Genomic DNA, 22,761 nt, shown 5'->3' with positions numbered 1-22,761 from the left:
GTTAGTCTAATTTGGGTTTCATCAACTGCCACCATTTTAGTGTGGGTGAAGACAGAGGGCAATATGTTATTTTTCCACTTCTCCACAAGTACTTTTTTTTGGTTTTTAAATTCTCCTTATTTATACTTATTTTCTATGTGATGGCTGATATTGTAAACACAGTGATTGTCCTAAAGCTTCCTCTTTTGGTAGTCACATTTACAGTTCTTTATTCACAAGCAGAAATTTCACTTCGTTCTCCTGTGTGTGTGTGTCTTAGCTGTCCATAACATTTCATATTTCAGTCTTTTTGCTTATTTTTTTTTCTTTTCAGTTGAGTGTTCATCCATTTTGTTTTTTGTCTTTGTTTTGTTCCCCATTCAGGAGCAATTATGTTTGCCTCTACATATTTTAGAAGAGAAGGGTTTGACACAGGTAGCTGTGACTGTCCAGGCGCTCCTGGAGCTGGCACCCCCAAAGCAGCAGCCACTTCACCACTTGTCTGCTGTGTAGAGACCTCCGGGACCTTTTGGGTTGCCTTGGCTAAGAGAAGGACGTGAAGACGTTACTGCCCGTGCAGTGCATCCCAACACACAGAGCTCCCTTCTAAGGAAATGAGTTGCCATGATTCCTGACAGGAATGTCTTGCTTCGTTGCTCCACTTTTTTTGGAGAACACAACAGTTTCCAGTAACGGGAGGCTTTTCTTATCAATCATTTTTGCCCCTTGTAAAACCAAGTTTATTGGGAGGAGGGCAGGGAGTTCCGCTGAACGATGGTTGGAGCCAACTGTAGAAACTTGACCTTGTAGATTGAAGACATGGGTGTACAGTTTGGAAAATGAGATGATCCCTAAGGGGATCCATTTATTACAGGGATGGTTTGCAGTGGGCACATGGGGAACAAGACTTATTTTTTCCCTTCCCCACAGGGTTCAAAGAAAGGGAGGGTTTTTGCCTCTTTTTCCATTATAATAACGATTATAGGGTAAGATTGTGTTGGCGGAAGCCAGACCAGTTCCATTTGTATTGAACACATTAGCATTCTTGATGGGTTTACTTTTTGTTTGGGTTTTAATAGGTTTTGGGCATCTTTTCCAACATCAGTGGAGGAAATCTCCCTTCTACCTCCTCTCACCTCCTTGCAATCACATAAGGATGCACTTAGTTACTGCACGGTTTTGTCGAGGATGACTAAATGTCATCAATAATCATGTACCTGTTTGCACTGCAGTGCAAAGAGTTGCTGCCTGCTGTGCTGATCTTAGAAGCCCTTTATTAGTCAGAACTTTTAGCAGGGTTGGAGCCTCCTATGCAGTCACGCTAACACTGGTGAATGTCCCAGCTGCTGAAAAATGAATGATTTGGGGAACATAATTACTGAATTTGCACAGGTAGGTTGCACGTTATCCAAGCAGCAAGCTGTTGCAACAGGTAGGTTTGGCAGGGCTTTAAGAAAAGCCTTTTTTCGTTAGGGTTACAATAAAGAGATGCACACGTTTCATAGAAGTACACAACTTCACTCTTCTTTCCTTAGCCAAAAACAGATGCTGAAAATACAGGAAGGGCAGAGACACTAGCCAAGTTCTGCGCTTTGCTTTAAAGCCAACCTGCAAAACAAGGACTCGGTTTCTGTGCTTTAGTCCCAAGGACTAGGCCAGGTTTATTACCACACGGGTAACTATTTTTCTTCTTCCCAAGACCTTGCAGAATCCGGCTCTCTACACGTGCTGTTCTTCTGTTAGCTTCTGGTCTGTTTAAAACGCCCCAGAATATTGCACTGCAAATACCATGTAGAGCATGGAGTCCCAGAGCAGCCTCAAGGCCTGCAGATAGTCCATCAAGTGATGTATTTGAGCCAGAATTTACCAAGAAGGTTTCATGGGGATGAAGAAAGGAGAAGAAATAGGAAAATGTTAACTAAAAGTCACCTTTTTTGCAGTAATGCTGCTCTGGGAACACTGGCCAGAACTGGTCTCAGCTGGACTTTTCCCCCTTTAATTTCCCCCTTTAATTTTAATTTTTGTAGTTTGGCTCCTGCCGTTCTGCTTCATGCAAGTCCCAAGGTCCAGTGCAGTGACTGCTCTGCCCTGTTCTTGTAGTGGTTCCAGCTGCTGCTCATTGGCATTGACTGGCCACACTGCAAGGGCAAAGGAGCACGTGAAGGGTGTTCAGAGCTGGGCACCTGGAGATAAGAAACTTCATTTTCCTGGTGGGTAAGGGGTTGTCCTGAACTCTTCAAAACCTGTATACGCCAATAACTTGCACTAAGGGGAGGAAAGCAGAGGACTCTGCTCTCCAGACTGGCGGCACAGAGCAGGCGTTTCTGGCACCAGGTTTGAGAGAGGACACCGCGTTTATCTTAGTGTCCAACGTCAGGCCATTTGTGCCAAACGTGGGCACGTGACTGCAGAAGCTCCTCGTCCCTAGACTACTTGTGTGTCATTTGAGGAAGACGGTTCCCTGGTAGGTTTGCAGGGCCCTGCTGTTTGCTCCAGCCCAGCTTCCAGCACCCGTAGAAAGGGAGACGCAGCAGTGGTCGGGGGGTGGAGGCTGTGTCATTAATACCCAGTGATGTGTCTTTAATACCTGGTTTTAGGAATTAACGGGCTGGGTGGGCAGTTGAATCCGGGCTTCAGGAATATCACTTACTACGAGCTATCACTTGAGTCGTTCCTGGCGCCCGCGCGCTCTGCAGGTTCTGGTGTATGCTGGTCGTGTTACTGTCACTTCTGTAATTTGTATTTTCATGCCAAATCTTGACCAGATGTTTAGGAGAAAAATCTAAGCCTTAAGGTTTCACCACGTGGCTTATTTAATGTATTACAGCCAAACCACTCCAGTTCTCTTTCACAATGCAGTGGGTTGGGATTTGTTGGGGGCATTGGCGTGCAATGTTTGTTTTCTCCACTGAAAAGAATATTTTCAAGAGCACGTATGAGATTTTGTGTATCAAAGCGAGAGGCAGTTTTGTCTTTCCTTTCTGGGGCATTTGTGTTGGAGGGCGAAATCCAGGCGTGTGGCTGGTGTTGGTGTTTATGGAGTACCTCCAACGTGTCACCGTCCTTCCTTACGTGAAGTCCAGCACCCAACAGCATCTGAGGCTTCAGCAGAGTCACGGAATGGACATCGGCAGCACCGGCACTCGGGCTCCTTGGGAGCCTTGGAAAGATCAGGTCAGAACAGCGGGAGTTGCTGCTCCCCCGTGTGAAGGGGAAGTGTTTTCTGAGGCCTCTGCTTTGGTGGCCTGGTTAAAATAAATGGGAAACGACTTTCTGCAGTGCTGGGAACATCTCGGTTGTTCTCCATAGTGACATGACGAGTGGTATTTTTAGACTTTTATGACTATAAATGGTTCTTTGAAAACTTTTTAGAAGCAGAGGACTTCCAAGGACATTGAAAACAATCATTTGTATAGATATTGTGGTGTTTTACAAAGTGTTCTAATGTTGTTATTTCTGAAAACAGTGTAAACGTGTAATTAATGGAGTAAAGGATTTTAAAGCTTCATCCCATGCTGTATGTCTGTAAATACATTCCATAATTTCTAAGTCTGTTAAGTATAAATATGTCTGAAATTTGTATACTTTATTTTAAATTGCCTGTATTCTGCCAGTAGTGTGACCTCCTAGCACATGGATAATATAAAAGAAAACCAAGGGTAATTTGAAATAAAGTTTTAAAACCTCCATTAATTGCAGTGTTTCTCCCAGGTATTTTTCTGCTCATGGGTGAATGTCCCACCTGCATGGCCTCACGTGATGGCTGATAGACCTGGCCAGTTTCTGAATGTTTCTTAGCTAAGTTGGGTCCAAATTCTGCTGGGTTTAGGTGCATTCTGCAGACGCTTCAGGCTTGCATTTTAACCCCGCTCCCCGTGAGCAGCGCAGCCTCCCGTTCAGATGCAGTTTGCTGCTGCCAGGCCTGGTACCCCCCAGTTCTCGTGTTCTGCTTGGGCTCAGTCCATACAATTTGCCCCCTGCTTCAAGCCCCATGGTGTTGGAAAGCCATGCRTGTAGCCAAGTATTTCTAGTCCTCATCCAAATACTTGTTCCTCTTTTCTTGACGTGCTTCAGATTACAGCTTTTTGGTTTATCACTCTTACGTGCCTAGAATTTATGATACAAGAAGTGGAGATTTGCTGTTCCTCCCCTAAAGAGCTGTCTGAAGAGCTGAGGATCCAACTTYACTCCCTCCACAGCAGGTCACCTGCTGCCACCCACCACGTATGGCCCGTATTAATCATAAATGAAACACGTCAAGAAAAGGAAGTGTTAAATGAGGACGTTGTCGCCAGCGGTTGCGGAGGCGCCTGCTGCAACACGGCGTGTGACGACGCGGGTGCTGCGAGCGGCAGCCAGGAGTAAACCCCCTTGTTCCTGCAATTCAGGGACATTGGGAACAAGTGAATGTGTTTCCCGTGGTAGGATCAGCATCCTGCACAGGCTGATCTAGGCTTCCCMACGTTGTTCCTGGGGTAACAGGCTCCTGACCCCTCTTTGCTTCCCTCTGCCTCCCTGCAGTTCCCTTCCCTGCAAGGAAAGCAGTGTTGCTGCAGCACAAAACGGCGTCGCCCTCTTTGAGTTTGCTGAAGCTTCCCCTTAACAGCATCCTCACAATCGGAGTTCCTCGAAGAGCCCAAGCTCTGCTTTGTGCTTTATTTTGACCCGTAGGACACACGGGCCACAGCCTTGGAGCAGCCCCGGTGCCAGCTTTCATTGTTCATCGCTTCTTCTTCTTTATTTTGTATTTGTCCTTTTTCCCTTTGCCTTTCTCTGGCAGCTGCTTCTCGAGAGTCTCCTTGAGGTCCTTGTAGCAGCCCAGGTTTCTGCGGACCATCGTGCCCCTCCACCAGGCCTGCAGCTGCGAGGAGAGACAAAGGAAGGTCTCGCTCGGGTCTCCCTCACGTGGCCGCTGGCCTTGCAGCAGCAGGAGGGGACAGGCTTTACCCATCCCTTGCTGGCGCCACCAACACCAGCCACTTTGGGGGTGTTTTCTAACTCAGTAGAGCCCGTGGTGAAGGTGACACCCCCGGCTGCTGCTGGGGCACCGCCGCCCCCGCCCGGCTCCCGTTACCTTCAGGATGCTCTTCAGCTCCAGCGCGTCCTGCTCCTGCTGCCTCCTGGCAGCCTCCTTCTCCACGCGGTCGCTGATGATGACCTCCTCGAACATCTGGCACTGGAGGGCAGCRCAGGGGCTCAGCGGGCACCCGGCAGGGTGGGACACGCGGGCGCCCTGGTGCCCAGAGCCTCCCCCTGGCTGCCTCTGCTCCCATCCCTGCCACCCGCCCGCCAGGCCCGGCCAGGACCCCTGCCCAGGTCCCCACCGCGGGCCCCAGCGCTCAGCGGCAGCCGAAGGCTCAAGCACAAACCTCAGGCCTGCCCCCCAGCTCCTGCCCTTTGGTCCTCCCTGAGCCCAGCTGGCCAATGTTGCTGGTTGTCCGCGTCCTGACACCCCAGGCCAATGCAGCAAACACTTGGGACACSAAGGTGACTTTGCGGGGGGTCGAAGATGAGCCCCCAAGCAGGGAAATTCCAACTCCCTCCCAGCATCTCCGGCACAGTGCCAGAGTTTCAATGCCCATTAACCACCGGTCACAGCCCTGCAGAGCTGGAGTCCTCGGGAAACGCCACCATCCTTCCGTGATACTACAGGTACCAAGTGGGAGATTCCTAGTCAATGATCACTACCTCAGGACCAGTCTTTGTTATTTGCTCCTACACTACTAGGTTATTGAAATATCTTTTTCCCCCATGGTCCTGGATGTTACCTGAATGAAGAGAAGGAGGGTAGGAATAGAAGCGGGTGCAGTTTTGCAGGAGCACTGAGCTGCCACCAGGGTCCTACCTCGCTAGCCAGTCTCTGCAGCGTTTCCAAGTTGCTCGCCTTCGATTCTTTCAGGGCGTTCAGTTCTTGCTCTTTAGCTTCTGTGTCCTTTTCATACTTGTCCATCCAGTATTCCAGCTTCTCCTCCACCTTCTGCTCAGAGACAGAGGAGCTCAGCATGGAGCAGGGAAGGCACCCGGGATGGGTGCCCTAGTGACAGCTGGCCTGGTTTCAGGATGGTGGTGAGCAGGACGCACACTTAATGTGTCCTCCTAAGCCTTGATCAAAGCCCTAGGACCAGGGATGAGTTAGTGATGGGTTAGAGGGGTTAGAGACCCTCGCTGGGGTCACCTTGGGAGCCAAAGCACTKACGTGGGATGGAGATGGGGTTGGGCTTTCAGAGTTGCACGAAGAATGGTGAAATACTAGGGGCTGGGTTTGTGCACAGTCAATAAACAACAACTAGAGCAAYAAACCAACAACTAGAAGCCATTCTGTGTGTGTGTGTCGGTGTGTGCATCCTGGGAGAGAGTTTAGAAAGAGATCTGGACAGCAAGGAAACTTTGTATGACTCCCTGGCAACTCTATGAATTAAATTCAGCCCACTGAGGATAAGGTACGAGGGACTATGATGTTGGCTTTGGCTCAGCTGCGAACAGGAGAGCAAGCGTTTCCACAACGGCCACGCGGAGGATTTCCTCCCATTTGTGCATCACTTCTCCATAGAATACTAGACATTCTTTAGCAGCACAAGCTTGCTTTCAGCYGTATGTTTTGTGAGCTGCTTACCAGAATTACAGAATTTGCTGTTACGGATGCTGCTCTTCAATGACAGGAAAATAGCCTGARCCTTTGGATCAAGAGCACAAAGTCGTGCTTGGTTGTTTGCAGCTGAWGTCTGAGGGAATAACTGTGACTTGGCAAGTGAGCAGCCCTGTTTCCTTCCCAGCTTAAAATAAGGCAGTGTTGGGTGGGCAGTTTCTGTCACTTCCTTCTCAGTGCCCCCTGTTTTCAGCGCTTGGGTCTGTGAAGCTGTTGCCTTGACTTTGTGCAGCAACCCCTGGCTCCCTGACAGTCCCAGCGACTGCAGAGGAAGCACTAACCAAAATCCCAGTTATCTGAATACCTCCATGTGGGGGAGGGAAAATCCAAAACACCTGACTAAACAAAACTAATCGCTATATGATTTATAATTTATAGGAAACATACTCATGGAAACAGATCCCAAAATTGAGTGTCAGTTAAGAGCTGAGGGCAAGTAGTAATTCTAATAGCTGCAATCATGAACCTAGTAGCTTTGATGGAGCATTAGCTGGTTTTCTTTAGACCCTAATTGATGCTGTGATTTGTATTGGAGGCTCTTCCAAGCAGGAGGAGGAAACAGCCGCACGTACCATCTGCTGTTGCCTGAGGAAATTCTCCATCTCCTCGTGCACTCGGATCTCCTCGTCAGTTCTGCTCCTCAGCTTCTGGGACAGAGCACAGAGAGACACCGTTAGACCCAGGGTTAGTCRGACCCGGAGTTAGAGACACCATTACTGCGGTCCAGGAGTCTTCCCTGGTGACAAAAGGGCTCCCTGCCCCCGGCCCATCCTGGAAAACGGGCCAAGGAGATCAGAACTTCATTAGTCCAAAAAGGACTTGTGCAAAAACAGGGAAGTTTTCTAGTCCTGTTCACTTTGTGGCTACACAAGGAGCTCTGCTGGCATCGTGTGCGGGGCAGTTCTGGGAACTGCTTATGCTGCTACACRAATAGTCTGGCAAGTTCAGCCCTTGGACACGGTGCCCCGAATGTTTCTTTTGACAAGTGCAAGTTTAAGCAGTCGCTGTCTCCTGCAGCGCTGCCATGTGCACAGGCCAGGCTGTCTGCAGAGCCCTGCAGGGAAGCAGGGTTGTTATTTCTAACCTGGAAGAGCTTCCTGATGCAGTTCAGAGCAGTCACCATCACTGGTGACTGTGACGGACAACAGAAAGGGCATCTGGGGACACAGGGAAGACTCGGCCTGCTTATCTCAGCAGGTAACTAAACGTACATGAAATGCTCATAATTCACACACATGCGAGGGATGGGAAGTGGCCCCACCATCCTGCTTCCTGCCATGGCACTTCCCCCTGTGAGGTTTTAAAATGGAAGTGGAGCATGAATTTTCATCACGAAAACAAACAAACTAAACAGAATAGGAAGAGAACCTTTATATATATATATAWAAAAAATCTGGATTACCTTAAATCACCCTTTAAAAGAACAACACAAAAAGCAGGCTGCTGGGGCTCATTTTCCCTGTCTGGGGCCTGCTTACCGCAGTCTCCTTGTCCAGGTCCCTCTCTGCATTGCTGCACTTCTTGCGGGTTTGCTGCACCTGCAGCTCTGTGTTTTTCCTCACRTAGCTGCTCTCCATGTCTGTTTTGGCCTTCATTTCTTGGAGCTGGTCACTGAGGAAGGCAATTACGTTATCTCGTTCCTAATGGAGGGGACAGAAGAAGCACAAAAGCAGCTCTGGAGCCTGAGCCCAGACACCATCCCTTGTCCTCTCTGCTCCCTCATAAACCCATCCGGAAGAGCCAAAGGGTGCAGACTTCCCATTTTCCCTGAGGGAGCAATAAACCCATCAGCGAGGAGCGATGGCCTCTGAAAAAGAAGGAATGATGAACAGAGTGACACACGAAACCTCTCACCTCTGGCCCTGGCACAGATTTAAAGTTGTGCTTCATATGAAATAACTAAATAAATGACCCCATGGGAGCAGTCCCACAGTTTCAGTCGCCTAACGCTGGGCTTTGCACCGGGCTGTCTCTTTGGGCTCAGGCTTGTCACAGGTGTCTGTAACAGGAAGGTGATTCCTCAGTCCTGGCTGTGCCTGACTGTTTGATTTCCCGAAATACGCTCCATTCTTTGGATTTGTTTTTTCCTAGTTATGCACCAACTGCATAAGCACAGACTTAGGAGCAGGTGAAATGCTAGTCTCAGCTTGCTCGTATGTGTGAACTGTTCTTAATTGCAGTCTAATCAGATAGATAGAGCCCATTTCGTTACAAAGACCTATGCCCAGCACCAGCAAGGGGAACCAAAGGAGAAGGTGGCTCTGAGCCTCTCCTGCACTTTGTTTGCAATGGAGCTGAGGTCTCCTTGGACATTCCCATCCCGGGAGCAACCCCACAGTGCTGAGTGCCTCTCTGTCACACTCTTTTGCAGGAAGCAAAATGCATTTGCTCTTTTTTGGGTTGTTTTGTTTACTCCCTTTTAATAACTTCGAATAACAGAGAAAAGTCCATTGATGTAGGACTGGACCTGTGAGGAACTGCCTCTAAAACGAACAATACAGACTTTGCATTGAGCTGCAAGGTCCTCGAGCTCTCCTGTGCAGTCACACAAGCCCCATGCCCACGCAGGGCACCGCGCTCCGTCCCCGCCGCCCCTCTGCTTTCCTGTCGGGCCATGGATGACGAGCTCGCTGCTCAGGAGCTGAGGATGAAACACCAAAGGGCTGGCGCTTTAAGTGTTGTGAAACCCACGTATCCCGTCTCTTGAAGCCACCCTTGCATTCCTTAGCTGTGTAAACATGGAAAAAAGCCACAGGAGAAAGCCAGCTCCACAGGGCTGTGTTTAAAAGCCAGTGCAGCGTGACTCATTTGGAGAAGATTCCTTTTAAGAGGAGTTTGGAGCGGTTGAAGGGAAAATCCTTCCCCCTGCACCCCTTGTCGGACATAGTTAGGAAGAGCAAAAGCTACTTACAGGACTCAGGACAACCACGGCCCTTGGCTCAGGTTGTTTTGTGGGTTAAAAAGTCAGGTGGCCGCCTTTTTTCTAAGGTTTCCAGGATCAGATATTATTTTACAACCCTAACATCCTATGACTGCAGACAAGCTGTGGACACGACTTGTTTATGCCCCATTTCTCTGGTAATGGCCTATTTTTTCCCGTGGTGTGAGATGTAGGTGGGGTGAAGGGAAGGGATCAGATCAGAAGGGATCAGATCCTGCCTGGGGATGGAGTCTCCTCTAAAACAAGCTGGCAAAAACCAGGGAGATGCCCATGAAAAACAKGGTATTTCTGTGGTGCTGAAGCTCGACAAAGCCAAGGCTGTCACCCGCTACTGCTGCCCACAAGGATGGGAGAACAGGTCAAAAAATAAGTGCTCAAGCCCATCTACCACCTCCTCGCGTATGAGAGCGGGGGGGACGGGGCATGAAAACGTCACCAGGTTGTTTTCTTTCTCATTTCACATTTTGATAAAGTAGAGGGAAAAGCAAAGTGCAGTTCGGAAGGGATGCAAAGCGCAAAGCCCCACTGGTGGATTTGGGAAAGCTGTTTCACTTGGAGAGGGCAAGGCAGCTGCAGGCAGGGGTGGGAGCAGCTCCCGCAGCCCAGCTGAGGCCGCTGCACAACTCGGGCACCTGTGATCCTGGGCTGGCAATAAACAGAGCTGCCCAAGGCCTGGGGGCACTGTGTGTGGAGCAGGCTGGTCCCTGAGCTCTGGGGGTAGGAAAAGCAGGCAATGTTTATTTATTGTGGCTTGTCATAGCAGAAGGACCAACCAGGATTGCAAGTAAACCTTTGGACTGCTTCCTCGGGATGATTTCRGCTTTGAATGTGCCAAACCAAAGCTGAGAAGCTGCACGTTGTGTGTCCCAGGTGGTCCCAGGACTGGCAGAAGCCGACGTGGGGAGCCAGGAGGGTCCCCGGGARCAGGTGAGCTGGCTCGGCCCTCGCGTCTCTCTGCTCGGGGATTTTCCTGCTGCTGTTGGGTGCCACAGGATGCAGCTGCSCAGCTGCCGTTCGGCTGCCAAAGCAACTGCACACGCCTGCAGCGGACGTGCCCGCCTGGGTATTTTAAGTTACTGCTGTTTAACTCTTACAAGGGCAGCCTCAATCTCTCAGCCCTTCCATAACAAACAATAGTTAYGGCTGTTTAAAATACAGCTGGTTASAAAACGAGTAAGCGGGAGTCAGCAGGATGAGGAATTTCTGTGTGTCCTCCACAGCCACCAGCACCCCCAGAGCCCTGCATTGGGGCAGCCCTTGCAGGGGGCAGAGCCCTGGGCTTTGGCAAAAATCAAAATTATGCCAGGCTGGGTCCCCTGCATTGGCTCTGGGTTTCTGCTAAAGGGTTTCCATGCTGTATAAGGCTGCCAGGGGGACAGAGGGACCCTGGGCACCCTGACTCGTGCCAAGTGTCCCCCTCAGCACACTGGGCTGTCACCAAAGCGCTGTGGTTGTGCTTGGCTACAATAATGAGTGCATAACTATTGCTTTAAGGAATTAGAAACTTTTATGACAAAGCCAGAGGAGCTTGCAAGTGCTGRGAAGTTCTGGATTATGTCTTGTTCTGAAAAATAAATACCCCCATTGAGACATTAAATTGAAGCAAAGGTCGCTCTGTGAGATGGGCTAAAAGGCTACAGTCACAGTTACCCTACGACAGACAGATGCTTCGGGGGGCTGCTCCCCTGTATTGAGCCCCGGGCCGGCCCACACTGGGTGCTGTGGGTGCCAGACACCTGTGGGGGGCGAACGCGACCGGCGCTGCAAAGGGCCCCGCGCCACCCCRCTGCACCCCCTCGTGCCCCTGTGGGGCTGACACCAAACACCGGCACCGCAGGGTGCCCCGGGGAGCGGGGCGGGTGGCAAGAGCTCATATTAGGCAAAGGTTCCAGTTTCACCCATTTTCGCTGGACCTTGGTAGGCTCTTTTGGTGTAATACAGGTCTTCTGCATGTAGCCTGCAATGCTGCTGCCTGTGGAGGGAGACCATAACTTGCATGCATGCCCATATTTGGTACCACTAAACCTACAGGAGCTGTAAAGCTTCTGGTTTAATCTAAGAGGTATTTTACGTTTATCTATATAATCCGGAATGATAGGAACGTATTTCARAATCTGTGCAGGCTGTCATCGCTTGCTCAGGAAACCTAAGAAAACTCTCGTACAAGCTAGAAAAGGAGCTGCAGAAAGAAGCTATGCAGCCAAATTAGAGCTCTCAGCCGCTGCTCCCAGCTGCATGGGTGGAAAGAACAAACCTGAACTGTTAATTTCAGCCCCTTCAGAGAGATCAGTGTTCTCCAAAAGGAAGCAAAACAAAATAAATACGAACACTTGGCATTTGAGTTTCATTAGAAAGATGAGAAAAATGAGCTGAGCTGGTGAATACAGCAGTAATTAGCATTACATTATTAGCTTGCAAGGCTGAATGTACCAACCTAGAAGCAACATGGGTGAAACAATGACCGTGTTTTTCTGGTTCTCTGATGAGATTGACTTGCTTTTGTTTCCTCATCCACTAGACTGGAGCCAACCATGTAGGTTTTTGTCTGAAGGTCTGTACATAATTGTTGCTCAAGGTTCTCCAAAATGAGCAAGCTTTGGTTTGGTTTTTAATTAGCTGGTGAGGTGCCAAATCATGCAAGTAAAACTGCCTCTGGGACAATCCCATATGAAATGAATAGAAATTATTCCCCCTTGGAAGACACAGTGAGACACCATTATTTTTTGGCACAGGAGGAAAGCAATACTTGAAAGTAGYCCTGTCTTTGATTTGTTATCAAAGCTGAAACTAGAAGAAAGCCCAGGGAAGGCCTTTGCACTTGGAAACAAACAAACAAACAAAAAAAGGAATACAGATCTCACTTGATGAGACAAAAAGCAGGAATCAAATGAGCAGAAGGTGCTAAAAGAAGAGAGGAAAGAACCCTCAGTTTGGGGCTCATGTATCTTCCTGTGACTGTAGTGTGACCAGGTAGCTGGGTGTTTACAGCCTCCAGCACTGCAGCCCCTGGAAAGGCATGAAAACAGAACCAGATACCTGTGGCTGCATGTGTGGATGCAGGGATCATCTTGGGAAGGCTGCACAAAAGGAGAGCAGCCTCTTCTGTTGCTTGGCCTGGGGAGCGGGAGGCTGGGGCTGCCCCTTGGGGCTGGGCTGTGCACMGGCAGCCTCCCAGGAGCCGCTGGCATCTGGCTGAGAAGGGACAAGGGGCACGAGCAGAGGGACAAAGCGCAGCCTTGCATCCGACCAACTGCTCAGCTCGTTGCATTTAACTGCCACACAGAGGTCAAGGAACTTCTTTGTCCTATAAGGCCTCTAGGGAGGATCCCATCCCACTACCATTGGCAGTAGGTAAGTAGAAATTCAAGTTCATATACAGTTCTCCTTTTCAGTCCTGGCTTAGACCTCTACATCTTTTAGATGTTTTGCCAAGCTCAAAATGTTCAAATCTCTAATCAAGATACTTCAGCTTTCATTTTTCTTTCAGTTCTCACAATTGCTCTTTCTCAGTTTGTCTCCTAACTTGCTAACTTGATGTTGCCTTCAATGTCTGTCTGTCTTTCCATCCTGCTACAATTCCTGCTGTACTTTATGCATTTCCACAGCTCCACTAGTGGAAGGTGACTGACCTAAACCTATTCTTACATTCTGTACATTCCTGTTTTCTTCTCTGCTGTTCTAGTGTCTCCTCCACAGTTCTGGTGTTTATTCAGTTTTAGATATCTGCATATGTTTCCAGTGCCAACAGATCTTTTTCCCTTCTTGCAACCATCCTGTTATTTAAACTTTCCACTACACTTGCATCCTGGCTGCCAACACAAAACCTTCATCTTCTATAAACTGTATTTCACCGGCGTATCACTGGCTTAAAATTCCTCTTTGTAGCCAACTCCGTCTGCTCTTTTGCCCAAAGACAAAATTCAGTGATATCAGTTCTTTCTGCAGATGCCCTTGCTCTCTCCTTAATTACTACTGAAACAAGTGTCATATTTCTGTTGCTTCTTTCAAGTCTTGGATAGCTCTGGACCTGCCCTTTTTTGCATGATTTTTATCATACTCCTCCCTGTCCCAGCAGGGCCAAGTTCTGTGTTCTGTTTCCATACAGAGCTGGGGTGCTGGAGCACATGATAAAGCACATGCAGGAGTCTGAGCTGTCTGGTAAGCAGCAAATGGACTAGGGACTTGCCATTCAATTGATCTGCTTTTGTGCAGCATGTCTGACCTGCCCAGCATGACCCAGATTTACTATGCATACATAGATCACTTCCACAGCGCAGACAGAAGGGCTGAAGCTTTCCAGAAAGATCAAGTTTACAACATATATGCAGTAACATYGATCTGTTCTTGTGTAGAACTCCCATGTCTGGGATTTTTCAGTATCTAGAAGCCTGTAAAAATATATGAAAATCATGGAATTTTATCTGGACAAAATTTCCAGACAGAAAAATATGGCCTGACCCTATTCCAGCTCTGTCATTTTATTTCTTTCTCACTCTCTCATCTTCATACTTCTTTTTCTGTGCCAGGTTTTGTATCTACATCCATAGGCATCACAGTTTCTTAGGYACTGCTACCTACAGCTAAGCTCTTCCTCTCTGATTGCAGACATAGCAACCCTCATGCCAGTGCTCTGCCACTCCCAGCAGAGTATTCTGATCGCAAATGAGAGAGCTCTGAGCTCACACTTGGAGCTCCCAAGTGTAAACCAGTGCTCTTAAAGTCATTAACAAGCATATTCAGAATACAAGTATTTATTGTGGTGGTTTTGCTTCTGGTTTCCTAACTGACGGACTGTTGTATATGCCACATGTCCTCCCATGTGGGTGCTAGTTGTAGGCAGCAGAGGGACGCTTGTGAACACGCTTCCCCTCTGGTGTGCTGCCCCATGTTATGTAATCTCACCTGAAGTTCCATTTCTGTTTCTTTCTTGACCTCTTGCAGCTGTTGCTGGARTGACTTTATCTCCTTCTTTCCTTCCTCTTCCCTGAAGGAAATGGGAAAATACAATCAATATGAACAGAGCAAGAATGACAAAAGCTTATTGCTTAGGGGATTCTGGTCTCCATGCTGCACCTAGCCGAATGCTACCCCGCTTACTCTGAGAGTTTCTTACAGCTGAACTAAAGCAGTGCACACACAAGTTTGGCCTGCTTCTTACCACAGAGGACAAGCCACTTCCCATGGCTGCTATTTCTTCTAACATGGCAGGGATTGAACCAGGACTGCCCATGCCAAAAAAAAAAAAAAAAAAAAAAAGGATAAATTGATTTTGATGTGTAACACTGAACTTCATTTATAGTTTAAAAAAAATAGAGAACACAAAGAGGAAGACTGGANACTGGATAACTTCATCTGAATGTGATATCCCCAAAAAAAAAAAAGCCAAAAAAAAAAAAAAAAGGCACAGAATTTGGGGTTAAGGAGTCCTTGGTTTGTAGTACAAGTTGCAGGAAATCTGCATCCTGTAAGATTGGAGACAAAAAGAGGACTTATGGTTCAGTGGCAGGTGGATTAGTCTGAAATAAAACAACTGCCTCTGTCACCATGTGTAACACCCCTCCCTGCCAGGGAAAAGGGAGCAGGGCAACATATGGGCTAGAGCAAGTCATCTTGGGCATCACATAATCTTTATATATATATATATATATTTATATAGCTGGCCTTGGTTTGGACAAATTCTCTGCTGCTTTGGCTTTCACTGGGGACAGGAGTTAAAGATCCAGGAACTCCTACATCACATTATATTTTATTTGATATGGGGCTGGCATTTGCACTAATGCAGACATGGGTGTCTACTGTGGTGAAAGCCCGGGCAATTCCTCTCAGCTSAATATCAGAACCATCAGTTCCTTTTCCCTGAAGGGGAAAGAAATAGCGATTTGCAAAGCAGTTAGAATAATTCAGTGTGTTCTGAGGAATAATAGGGTTTGGCTCTGAGCAGTTAAGGAGGAAAGTACTGAACACAACTCTAACCTGATGAGGATGTCATGCAGCTTTCTCCTCTTTTCTTTCTCTCTCTCAATTGCTTCTGGTAAGCTACTAAATGATCCCAATTCCTGCATCATTATCATAGTGCTTGTAATGACATCACTCACATACTGCCTGCCAGGAAGAAATAAAGGAAACACAACTGTAATTTAGAAGCATATTCTGATATTGCAGTGACTAGCATTGTTATCCATTRTTGTTCACAGCTAAAAAGCTAAAGAAATGCAAGATGCCATTTCTCTTCTTAGATCCTATGAAGCCCAAGAGTGCCTTGCCCACGCTGCCTGACACTTGTGCTTCTGAGGAGTAACCCCATCCTGGGAGTTGGTCAAAGTTTAAAATTTAAAGGACAACTGCCCTGAGAGTAGCTGCCCTGAGCCTTGGTTGAGGAAAAGGTGAAGGGGCACAAGTGTGTCCATGCTGTGSCAGGCTGAGCTGCTGCATCAGGAGCTGCTGGTCTGCAGTAATGAGAGCTACGTGGATCTGGGAACGTGAGGGAAGGGGAAGCAGATAAGACACTGYGATGCAGAGGAGTGTGTGTATGGAGGGAGGGCCAAAATATCCCAATTCAGTCCTGACCTAGTCTTTACAAGTACATAGGCTTACTCAGCTTGTTGAATTTCTTGGTACATGTGTTGTTTGTGTTTTAGCTGCATTTTCCTCATTTCTGTGGAGATTTTCTTTAAGTCCCATGTTGAAATAACATTAAAAGACAGAAGCCAATATTCAGAGAAACATCTGCTGTATGCTCAGCTCCCAGAGCTGTAGTTTAAATCAGAGRCTCCTGGTATTTCTATAAATCAAGGCACTGGATTAGCTGCAGACATAACATTTATTAAAGAAACTCCTAGGCCTTTATATACCTTATCCTGTTCTGTAAAGGAGAATGGCTTTAGCTGCTATGTGAGCCSTATAGAAAAACTGGGTTCCAAACACAGTGCTCAGATGCTGCTTCACAGCTCCGAGCATCTTCCACTGAACCCATCCTGTTTGTGCTTCACTCACCTGTCAGCCTGAATTTTTCTGAGGTTATCTGCAGACATGACTCTGTGTTTCATGAAAAGATGATAGGAACTGTCTAGATCCCCACTTTTCTGCAGCTGCTGCTTGAGTTCAGTGCTGTTAGGAGACTTGGTAGTGACTGGTTCCCCACTCCCTTGCCTTGGTGACACGAGCTCTTGCTCTTCAGTGTCCATCGCCTTCTGGGTCACTGTGATTTCCTTCATTTCCTGTCCATCAGCCTGAAAGGGAATAGAAAGACTTGCTTGCACACTGGGCAGTAGAAATAAGCCCTCTGCAGCATTATGTGAGAGGAAGAAAAGCCTAAATTAACAATAAACTTGAATGAAACTCTACTGAAATCAATTGATATAGTCTATTACTTTCTATAATGAGTGGAAAAGCAGAAACAAATTATCTTGTTTTAAACATACAGTGTAAGCTTATTGAAGTTAATGGGATCAAAAGTCTTGAAAAGATAGGGCTAGAAAAGGCCTCAAAGGGTCAGTTCACCTGCCTCAAGAGATGCTCTGTCACACTGTGCCTTCCTGGCTCATCTGTCTAAACATGCTCATAAAGACCTCAACCTGGAGCCTGCCCCCTGCCCAAAAAAGAAAAAAAAAAAAAAAAAAAGCCCTGGAAAAGCAAAAGCATTCCTTAAATCAATTCCTTGCTTTTAGGAATGTCTCTGCTCTGAGTGCTGTGAGTATGAGTAAGGACATATACTTCTGAGGCATTAAAGGAGAAAGTCACCTTGCCCCCACACGGGCATCTTGTCCGTGGTGCGTCAGCTCGGCTGGTGGTTACGCTGGGAGGCCAATTAACACAGTCACTAGCAGCCCCATCCTGGTTCACAGCTGCTCGCTCCCACCCTGGCTGCTTGGTGGAATGAATCAGCGAACTTGCTAAGCTGAAATGTTTTCCAGGGGGGAAAATAAAATAAAATAAAATAAAATAAAATAAAATAAAATAAAATAAAATAAAATAAAATAAAATAAAATAAAATAAAATAAAATAAAATAAAATAGACAAAAAAAAGTAATTTTTCTTGCAGCAGGGTGCTCTGAGGGGCTGCTGCTGCCTGGCTATCTTAGATGGATACTTTGGAATGGGATGAATCAGCCTCTGGAAGCGCCTGACTCACCACTGGCTATGGAGGGAGTCTAGATGACGCTGCGCTTAATTCCTGGATGGTTAAATTTACGTTAAATGAATCCCTTGCAAAGTATGTACAGACCAATGAAAACTCTGTAGTTAATTATATATATAAAAAAGGGATTAAACCAGTGTCYTGTTAATGGCTATGCTTAGAAAGAACTAATTTTAGCAAATGAACTGCTTGAATGCTCCGATAGATGTCTTATAACCTCTGAGCAAGTTTAAGACAGACCATAAACTTGGCTGACTGTAAAAAGCAGGGTCTTAAACATGAATAATGATGAAATAACTACCAAGTGGCAGGGAGTATGCAAAGTGCTCATGGTGCCTTTCAGCACTCTCCTAGTTGCTTATCTTTTGCTAGTCTTTTGCCCCAAATTCAGCAGATGGAAGCTGTCTTCTGGAGGATGAAGCAATGTGCAAGAGTGCCAGATTTAGAAAGTTAATGAGGCACTGGCCAGCACTGTGACTAACTCTCTCAAAAATGTCATTAACTGAAATTTAAAATGTCAGTACGTGAAATGCCAATCTATGGAAATGTCATCTCTGACTGACAGAGCTGTATAGGCATGCAAGTTGCTTTTGTAAATACATTGATAACAGGCAAATGTAAACAGAGGATGAGGGTGGAATGGCAAATTGCAGAGCACTAGAATTAGTACATACCTTTCCTGAACCACATTTTGGTCTCTAATTTCTTTCTCTCTTGATTTTTTTTATCCACATTAAGGGCACAACTGTGGCTTATAGTCTATGAGAAAAGCGTATTTAAAGAAATGACTTGAAAACAAGAGTATCTGTGCCCAAAGGAAAAAAAAAATAAGCGTTTTTGTGCATCATTTGTGTATCTGGAGTAGAGCAGCTCCTACCATCCTCGGTGTGTGTTCTTTCTGTGTAGGCTTCCTGCTGACACATCTGAGTTTTCCCACCCAGGTCTGTGAGGGAAAAGCACCCTATGGAAACAGGTGAGTCCAGCCACAGTAATCTTTTAAGGGAAGGAGTGCCCTCTATTGCACAGCTTAAGCATAGGCCTGAATCCCCTGCAGCATCAGCCTCTGCAGCTTTGTGATGGATTTGTTGAAAAGATACAMGGAAAGGAAGCAGGTGCAAGACTGAATAATATTTTACTGCTGCTCTCATATTCTTATGTTGGACACAGTGAACAGCATTAGATGTGAAAACCTAGATTCCAGTCACTCATTCCCACTTGATGCCATTTTTTTTCTATTTTCAGTTCCTCTTATAAAGGTACCTTTAAAGCACACATAACCTAAAAAAGACTGCTACCTCAATTAGGAATTCATACACGAGGACAGGGCTTAGAACCCTGGCCCCATCCTATTTCCTACACCCATCATGTATTCCATCAATTACTAGAAATTTCTCCAGGGCTTCTTTGCTGTCCTCTATACCTCTGCCCAAACTGCTTAGCTGTGATGACTACTAGAAACCAACTACTTAGTAGTGGCAGCTGAGATCAGTAGACAGTAATGCATTTTGAAGTGGAATTTTTCTAACTTCACTGTTGGCACAGGCAAGTCTAGACTACGGGAGACTAGTCTAGACTAGAGGAGCTCAGTCTTGAATACTTGTAAAGATCCTGTTCTTTTGTGCTTTTGACATAGCTGCATATTTATGCAAGAGCCTATATGCATTTTTTCCCTCTCCCTAACCCTTTGCATGTCTAACTACCCAGATTTTAAAATTCTAAGATCAGGAGCCTAGTCTGGGGACACTAAGTTCCTTTAGACACGTTTTGATACAGACTTCTCAGCAGTGCTGCACGGTAAATGTCAAAATAGGTCATGCATGGGTTTTTATTGCAGTTCTCCACCAAAAGGTCATGGAGCAGTTTGCAGAGAAAATATCTGAGTATATTTTTAAAAGTGCTGATAGAAGTTAAGACATAAAGCTAAAATAGAAAAATGATTTTTTTTAAAATAGTGAGGATAGAGGCACGTACATGGCTGGTATCTGCTCTGCCCTCAGCTGGGACTCCCATCATATATCCAAGAATTGAGAGCTGATCAACACAGTTCTCCAGCACAGCAGCAAACAGCAGGGCTTCAAGATGAGTGATTTTTTCCATTTCTTTAGTCTCTGCGTTCTTGCTAAAAGGAGACAATAGATGCCAATGAGAAAGACAATCTGGTGTTAGCAACAGTCATGTAAACTAAACATAGACCTGAAATAGCTTTATTTGTAGGCTTCCACATGCTTGCCTAGCTTTGTTTATAGCCTTGCATACACTGTTTATAAGAGCAGCCGTGCTCTGCTGATGGCTGCTTTCAGGGACARGGGGAATGTTTAGCTTTCCCAGAACAAAGTAGGTCCTGGTGCCTCCTGCAGTCAGTCTGGGTAKATGGGCTGAGGAGGGGGCACAGTTGGAAGGCACAAGCCGGGTGAGGTGGCCTCCCCATTTGGCACAGGGTGCAGTAGTGCTTCTTGTTGGGCTTTGTTCTTTATGAAACAGCAAAATGAAGATGATTTAAAAAAATAAAACCCTCTTTTGTAGGGCCTCAGGTGGTCAATCGTTCCTCTTTCTCTAACCAGTCCTCATTATACTGCATAGCCTTAACTTTATTAAGGTCCCATTCACCTCAGGGGAAACTGCTGTCAGCTTAGGGCTTTGAAAGATGGACAAAAAAAAAGTATCTGGGCTGAGCAAACCATCCCCTTGCCTTGCTTGCAAGTCCAAAGTTGTGAGAGTACAGGTGGGGAATAGTGGAAATTCACTATTAATCCAAGTGAAATTGGTTCGTTCTCTCTTCCCTGATTTAGAAAAAAAAAATGTATTGGAAAACGTCTACACACAGAAAAAAAAAAAAAAGAGAAAAATTATTTGTATTTTTTATCAACTTTTAAAAGTGACTRTGCAAACTTTAAAAAAGAGATTTCTTATACAGTGCCTAACACAACTGCAGTGTGAGTGGACTCTGAATGCCATTGCAGTGGAAGCATCAACATTAAAAATGAAACCTTCATTTGGCTGCAGTAGCTACAGCTGGATTTGTGCCACCTCTGAAACCCTTGGATAAACGTCCTAGCTCTGCAGAATGTTATGGTCAGATCTGTAAGCACAGCAAGGAGAAGCATGAGACAACGCCTGTCAATGTGATTAATGGGACATGACACGGCTACAGGTTGTGAAAACTAAAGAAGTTTAGATGCAAATACATGCTGGGTTGGGGAGAATTTGTGATTTTTCTGTAGCAATTATTAGGTGTTTGAAAATATGGATATTTACCTCTCAGAACCTGATACCTCTCAGAAACTGATACCATTACTCCTTAGCCTCATTTTTCCCTCCTTTATCTGAATTATAACATATAGCTTGAGGCAGCTATATCTTGAGATATCTTGCTTTACCTTGCTATAGCTTGAGACAGGAATCCAATAAAATTATTAACTAAGGGATATCTAATAATCTGTTTAACAAAGAAATAAATTTTACTTTTCTTCTCAAACTTATAATTAATTTAACAGTAGGAGTGGAGATGCAAGTCCATCTGAGGTGTTTTTTACACAGAGAAGGTCAGGCCATGTCTCTTTACAGTTAACAAGCACTAGTTAGTTGTTGTGTACATTTGTTTTACCTGTTTTTAAGGAGATCTATGATATTTTGAAGTCAAACCTACATGAGAAGACTCTCTTACATTTTCAGCCCAAATCACAAAAATGATTAAAAATAAATAAATATAGATTTCTTGAGAGACCTATGACAAATGATTACAAGTATTTCTGAAAGAAGAAATAACACTTGCAGCTCCCATAGGAAAAAGTGACTTATTTGGAAACCGCAGAGGATGCAATAGCTTTTCCTCTACCCCATCAATAACTTCTGTCCAGGAGAGAATTAACTCAAGATATTTATGTGTTTTAAGAAAACACACAGCTGGAACGGAGCGTTTCTCTAAATCCTGTTGGTTTGTTCCCCCTATATACTTCCTCTTATATCCATGCACTCAGCAGAGGTTTGTGCCAAGCCAGTAAGTTCTTCCTGGGCTTGTGTTGCCTTGGAGGCGAGAAGGAAACCACTGTCTGCGGCATCGAAAAACACTACAAATAACGAGCTGTTTTCGCTGGATTTTGGCATTAAGGTGACGTGTGCAGCCCATCCTGATGCAGACACTGACCTCAATCGCTCCACTCGGCTCAACTCCTTCATTGAAGTCTATTAACAAAAAAAATAAATAAAAATAAGCATGTGAAGGATATAGCTTCTCCCAAGAGTTTTGGCTGCCATTCTTTGCCTGCTGCTCTAAAGGGAAAGAAAAACATATCAAGAAGATGTTTTAAAAACAGCTGTATGGAAGCCTGGCCTGCTGCTCCSGTGGGGTTTGCCTCCCTGTGAGCACCCCACGTTCCTCCCCTCCTGCTGCCCATGAACTGAAAGGGCTGCAAGGGCAGTGCTCGCTTAGGCAGCATTGCTGCAGCGTCCCCCTCGGTCCCTTACGATGCAGCAGTGCTGGTGAATTCCAGTGAGGAAATTCCAAGCTGGAATGTCGCGTGGCAAATACATTRGCAGTGTGAAGCCCCTGAGCCCCGGCAGCAGCTGGGCCATAAATTGGGTTTTAACTTTCAGTGGGGGCTGCCCGTGAGGCAAGCAAAGCAGCTGTGCCTTACTAAATTCTGCTATTACAAATGGTAGAAAATAAGTTGCTCATCTGAAAATAAAAAAAAAAGAGAAATTAATCTTAGTTTTGGCTTTCAGATGCAATTCAGGCTTCATTCTGTCTATAGRGAAACATATTCAGCTTCTGCTCTCTGTGGTTGTACTGAGAAATAAAAGCTCTGGTGTTGCTCTTAGCTGGACTTCATCCCTCGGGACAGGAAAATATTGGATTTAGGGAGCGTTTATTGTGTGTGGCATCGGTGCTGCTGGAAAACAGGGTGTTTTGAGGGTCAGCTCATCCTCTCACACCGCGGGGTCGCTGTGGGGGCTGCTCTCACTGAGCATCGCGCTCCTGTCAGGGCTGCCCGCGGGCCCTGATGCCCCTGGTCCCGCTCCCGGTCCCGGTCCCGGCCTGGCCCGGCCCTCGATCCGGCC

At 46.3% G+C, this 22,761-nt stretch overlaps 2 protein-coding genes across 2 annotated transcripts in view; one reads left to right on the top strand and one right to left on the bottom strand.

Moving 5' to 3' along the window:
• The window catches only part of LRCH3 (leucine rich repeats and calponin homology domain containing 3), a 62,282-nt gene extending 58,744 nt beyond the window's left edge, over nt 1-3,538 (top strand). Inside the window, exon 21 of the mRNA XM_026045131.1 lies at nt 364-3,538. Coding sequence (XP_025900916.1) covers nt 364-492 — 129 coding nt within the window. The 3' untranslated portion in view covers nt 493-3,538. The remainder of the gene's footprint in view (nt 1-363) is intronic.
• A 1,024-nt stretch (nt 3,539-4,562) lies between these two features.
• IQCG (IQ motif containing G) lies at nt 4,563-21,971 on the bottom strand. The gene is made up of 10 exons (XM_026045314.1): nt 21,848-21,971; nt 19,675-19,822; nt 16,560-16,795; nt 15,540-15,668; nt 14,469-14,550; nt 8,104-8,265; nt 7,198-7,272; nt 5,825-5,956; nt 5,054-5,155; nt 4,563-4,840 (listed from the first exon to the last, which is right to left on the bottom strand). The coding sequence occupies exons 1-10, from the start codon at nt 21,877-21,879 to the stop codon at nt 4,700-4,702; spliced, it is 1,239 nt and encodes a 412-aa protein (XP_025901099.1). The 5' UTR covers nt 21,880-21,971; the 3' UTR covers nt 4,563-4,699.
• Between the last annotated feature and the right edge of the window lie 790 nt (nt 21,972-22,761).

This window comes from Nothoprocta perdicaria, unplaced genomic scaffold, assembly GCF_003342845.1.
Source record: "Nothoprocta perdicaria isolate Ctin4 unplaced genomic scaffold, notPer1 scaffold_4, whole genome shotgun sequence".
Taxonomy (NCBI): Eukaryota; Metazoa; Chordata; class Aves; order Tinamiformes; family Tinamidae; genus Nothoprocta; species Nothoprocta perdicaria.
Note: the sequence above shows the minus strand (reverse complement) of the source record. Positions and strands in the feature narration are given on the sequence as shown.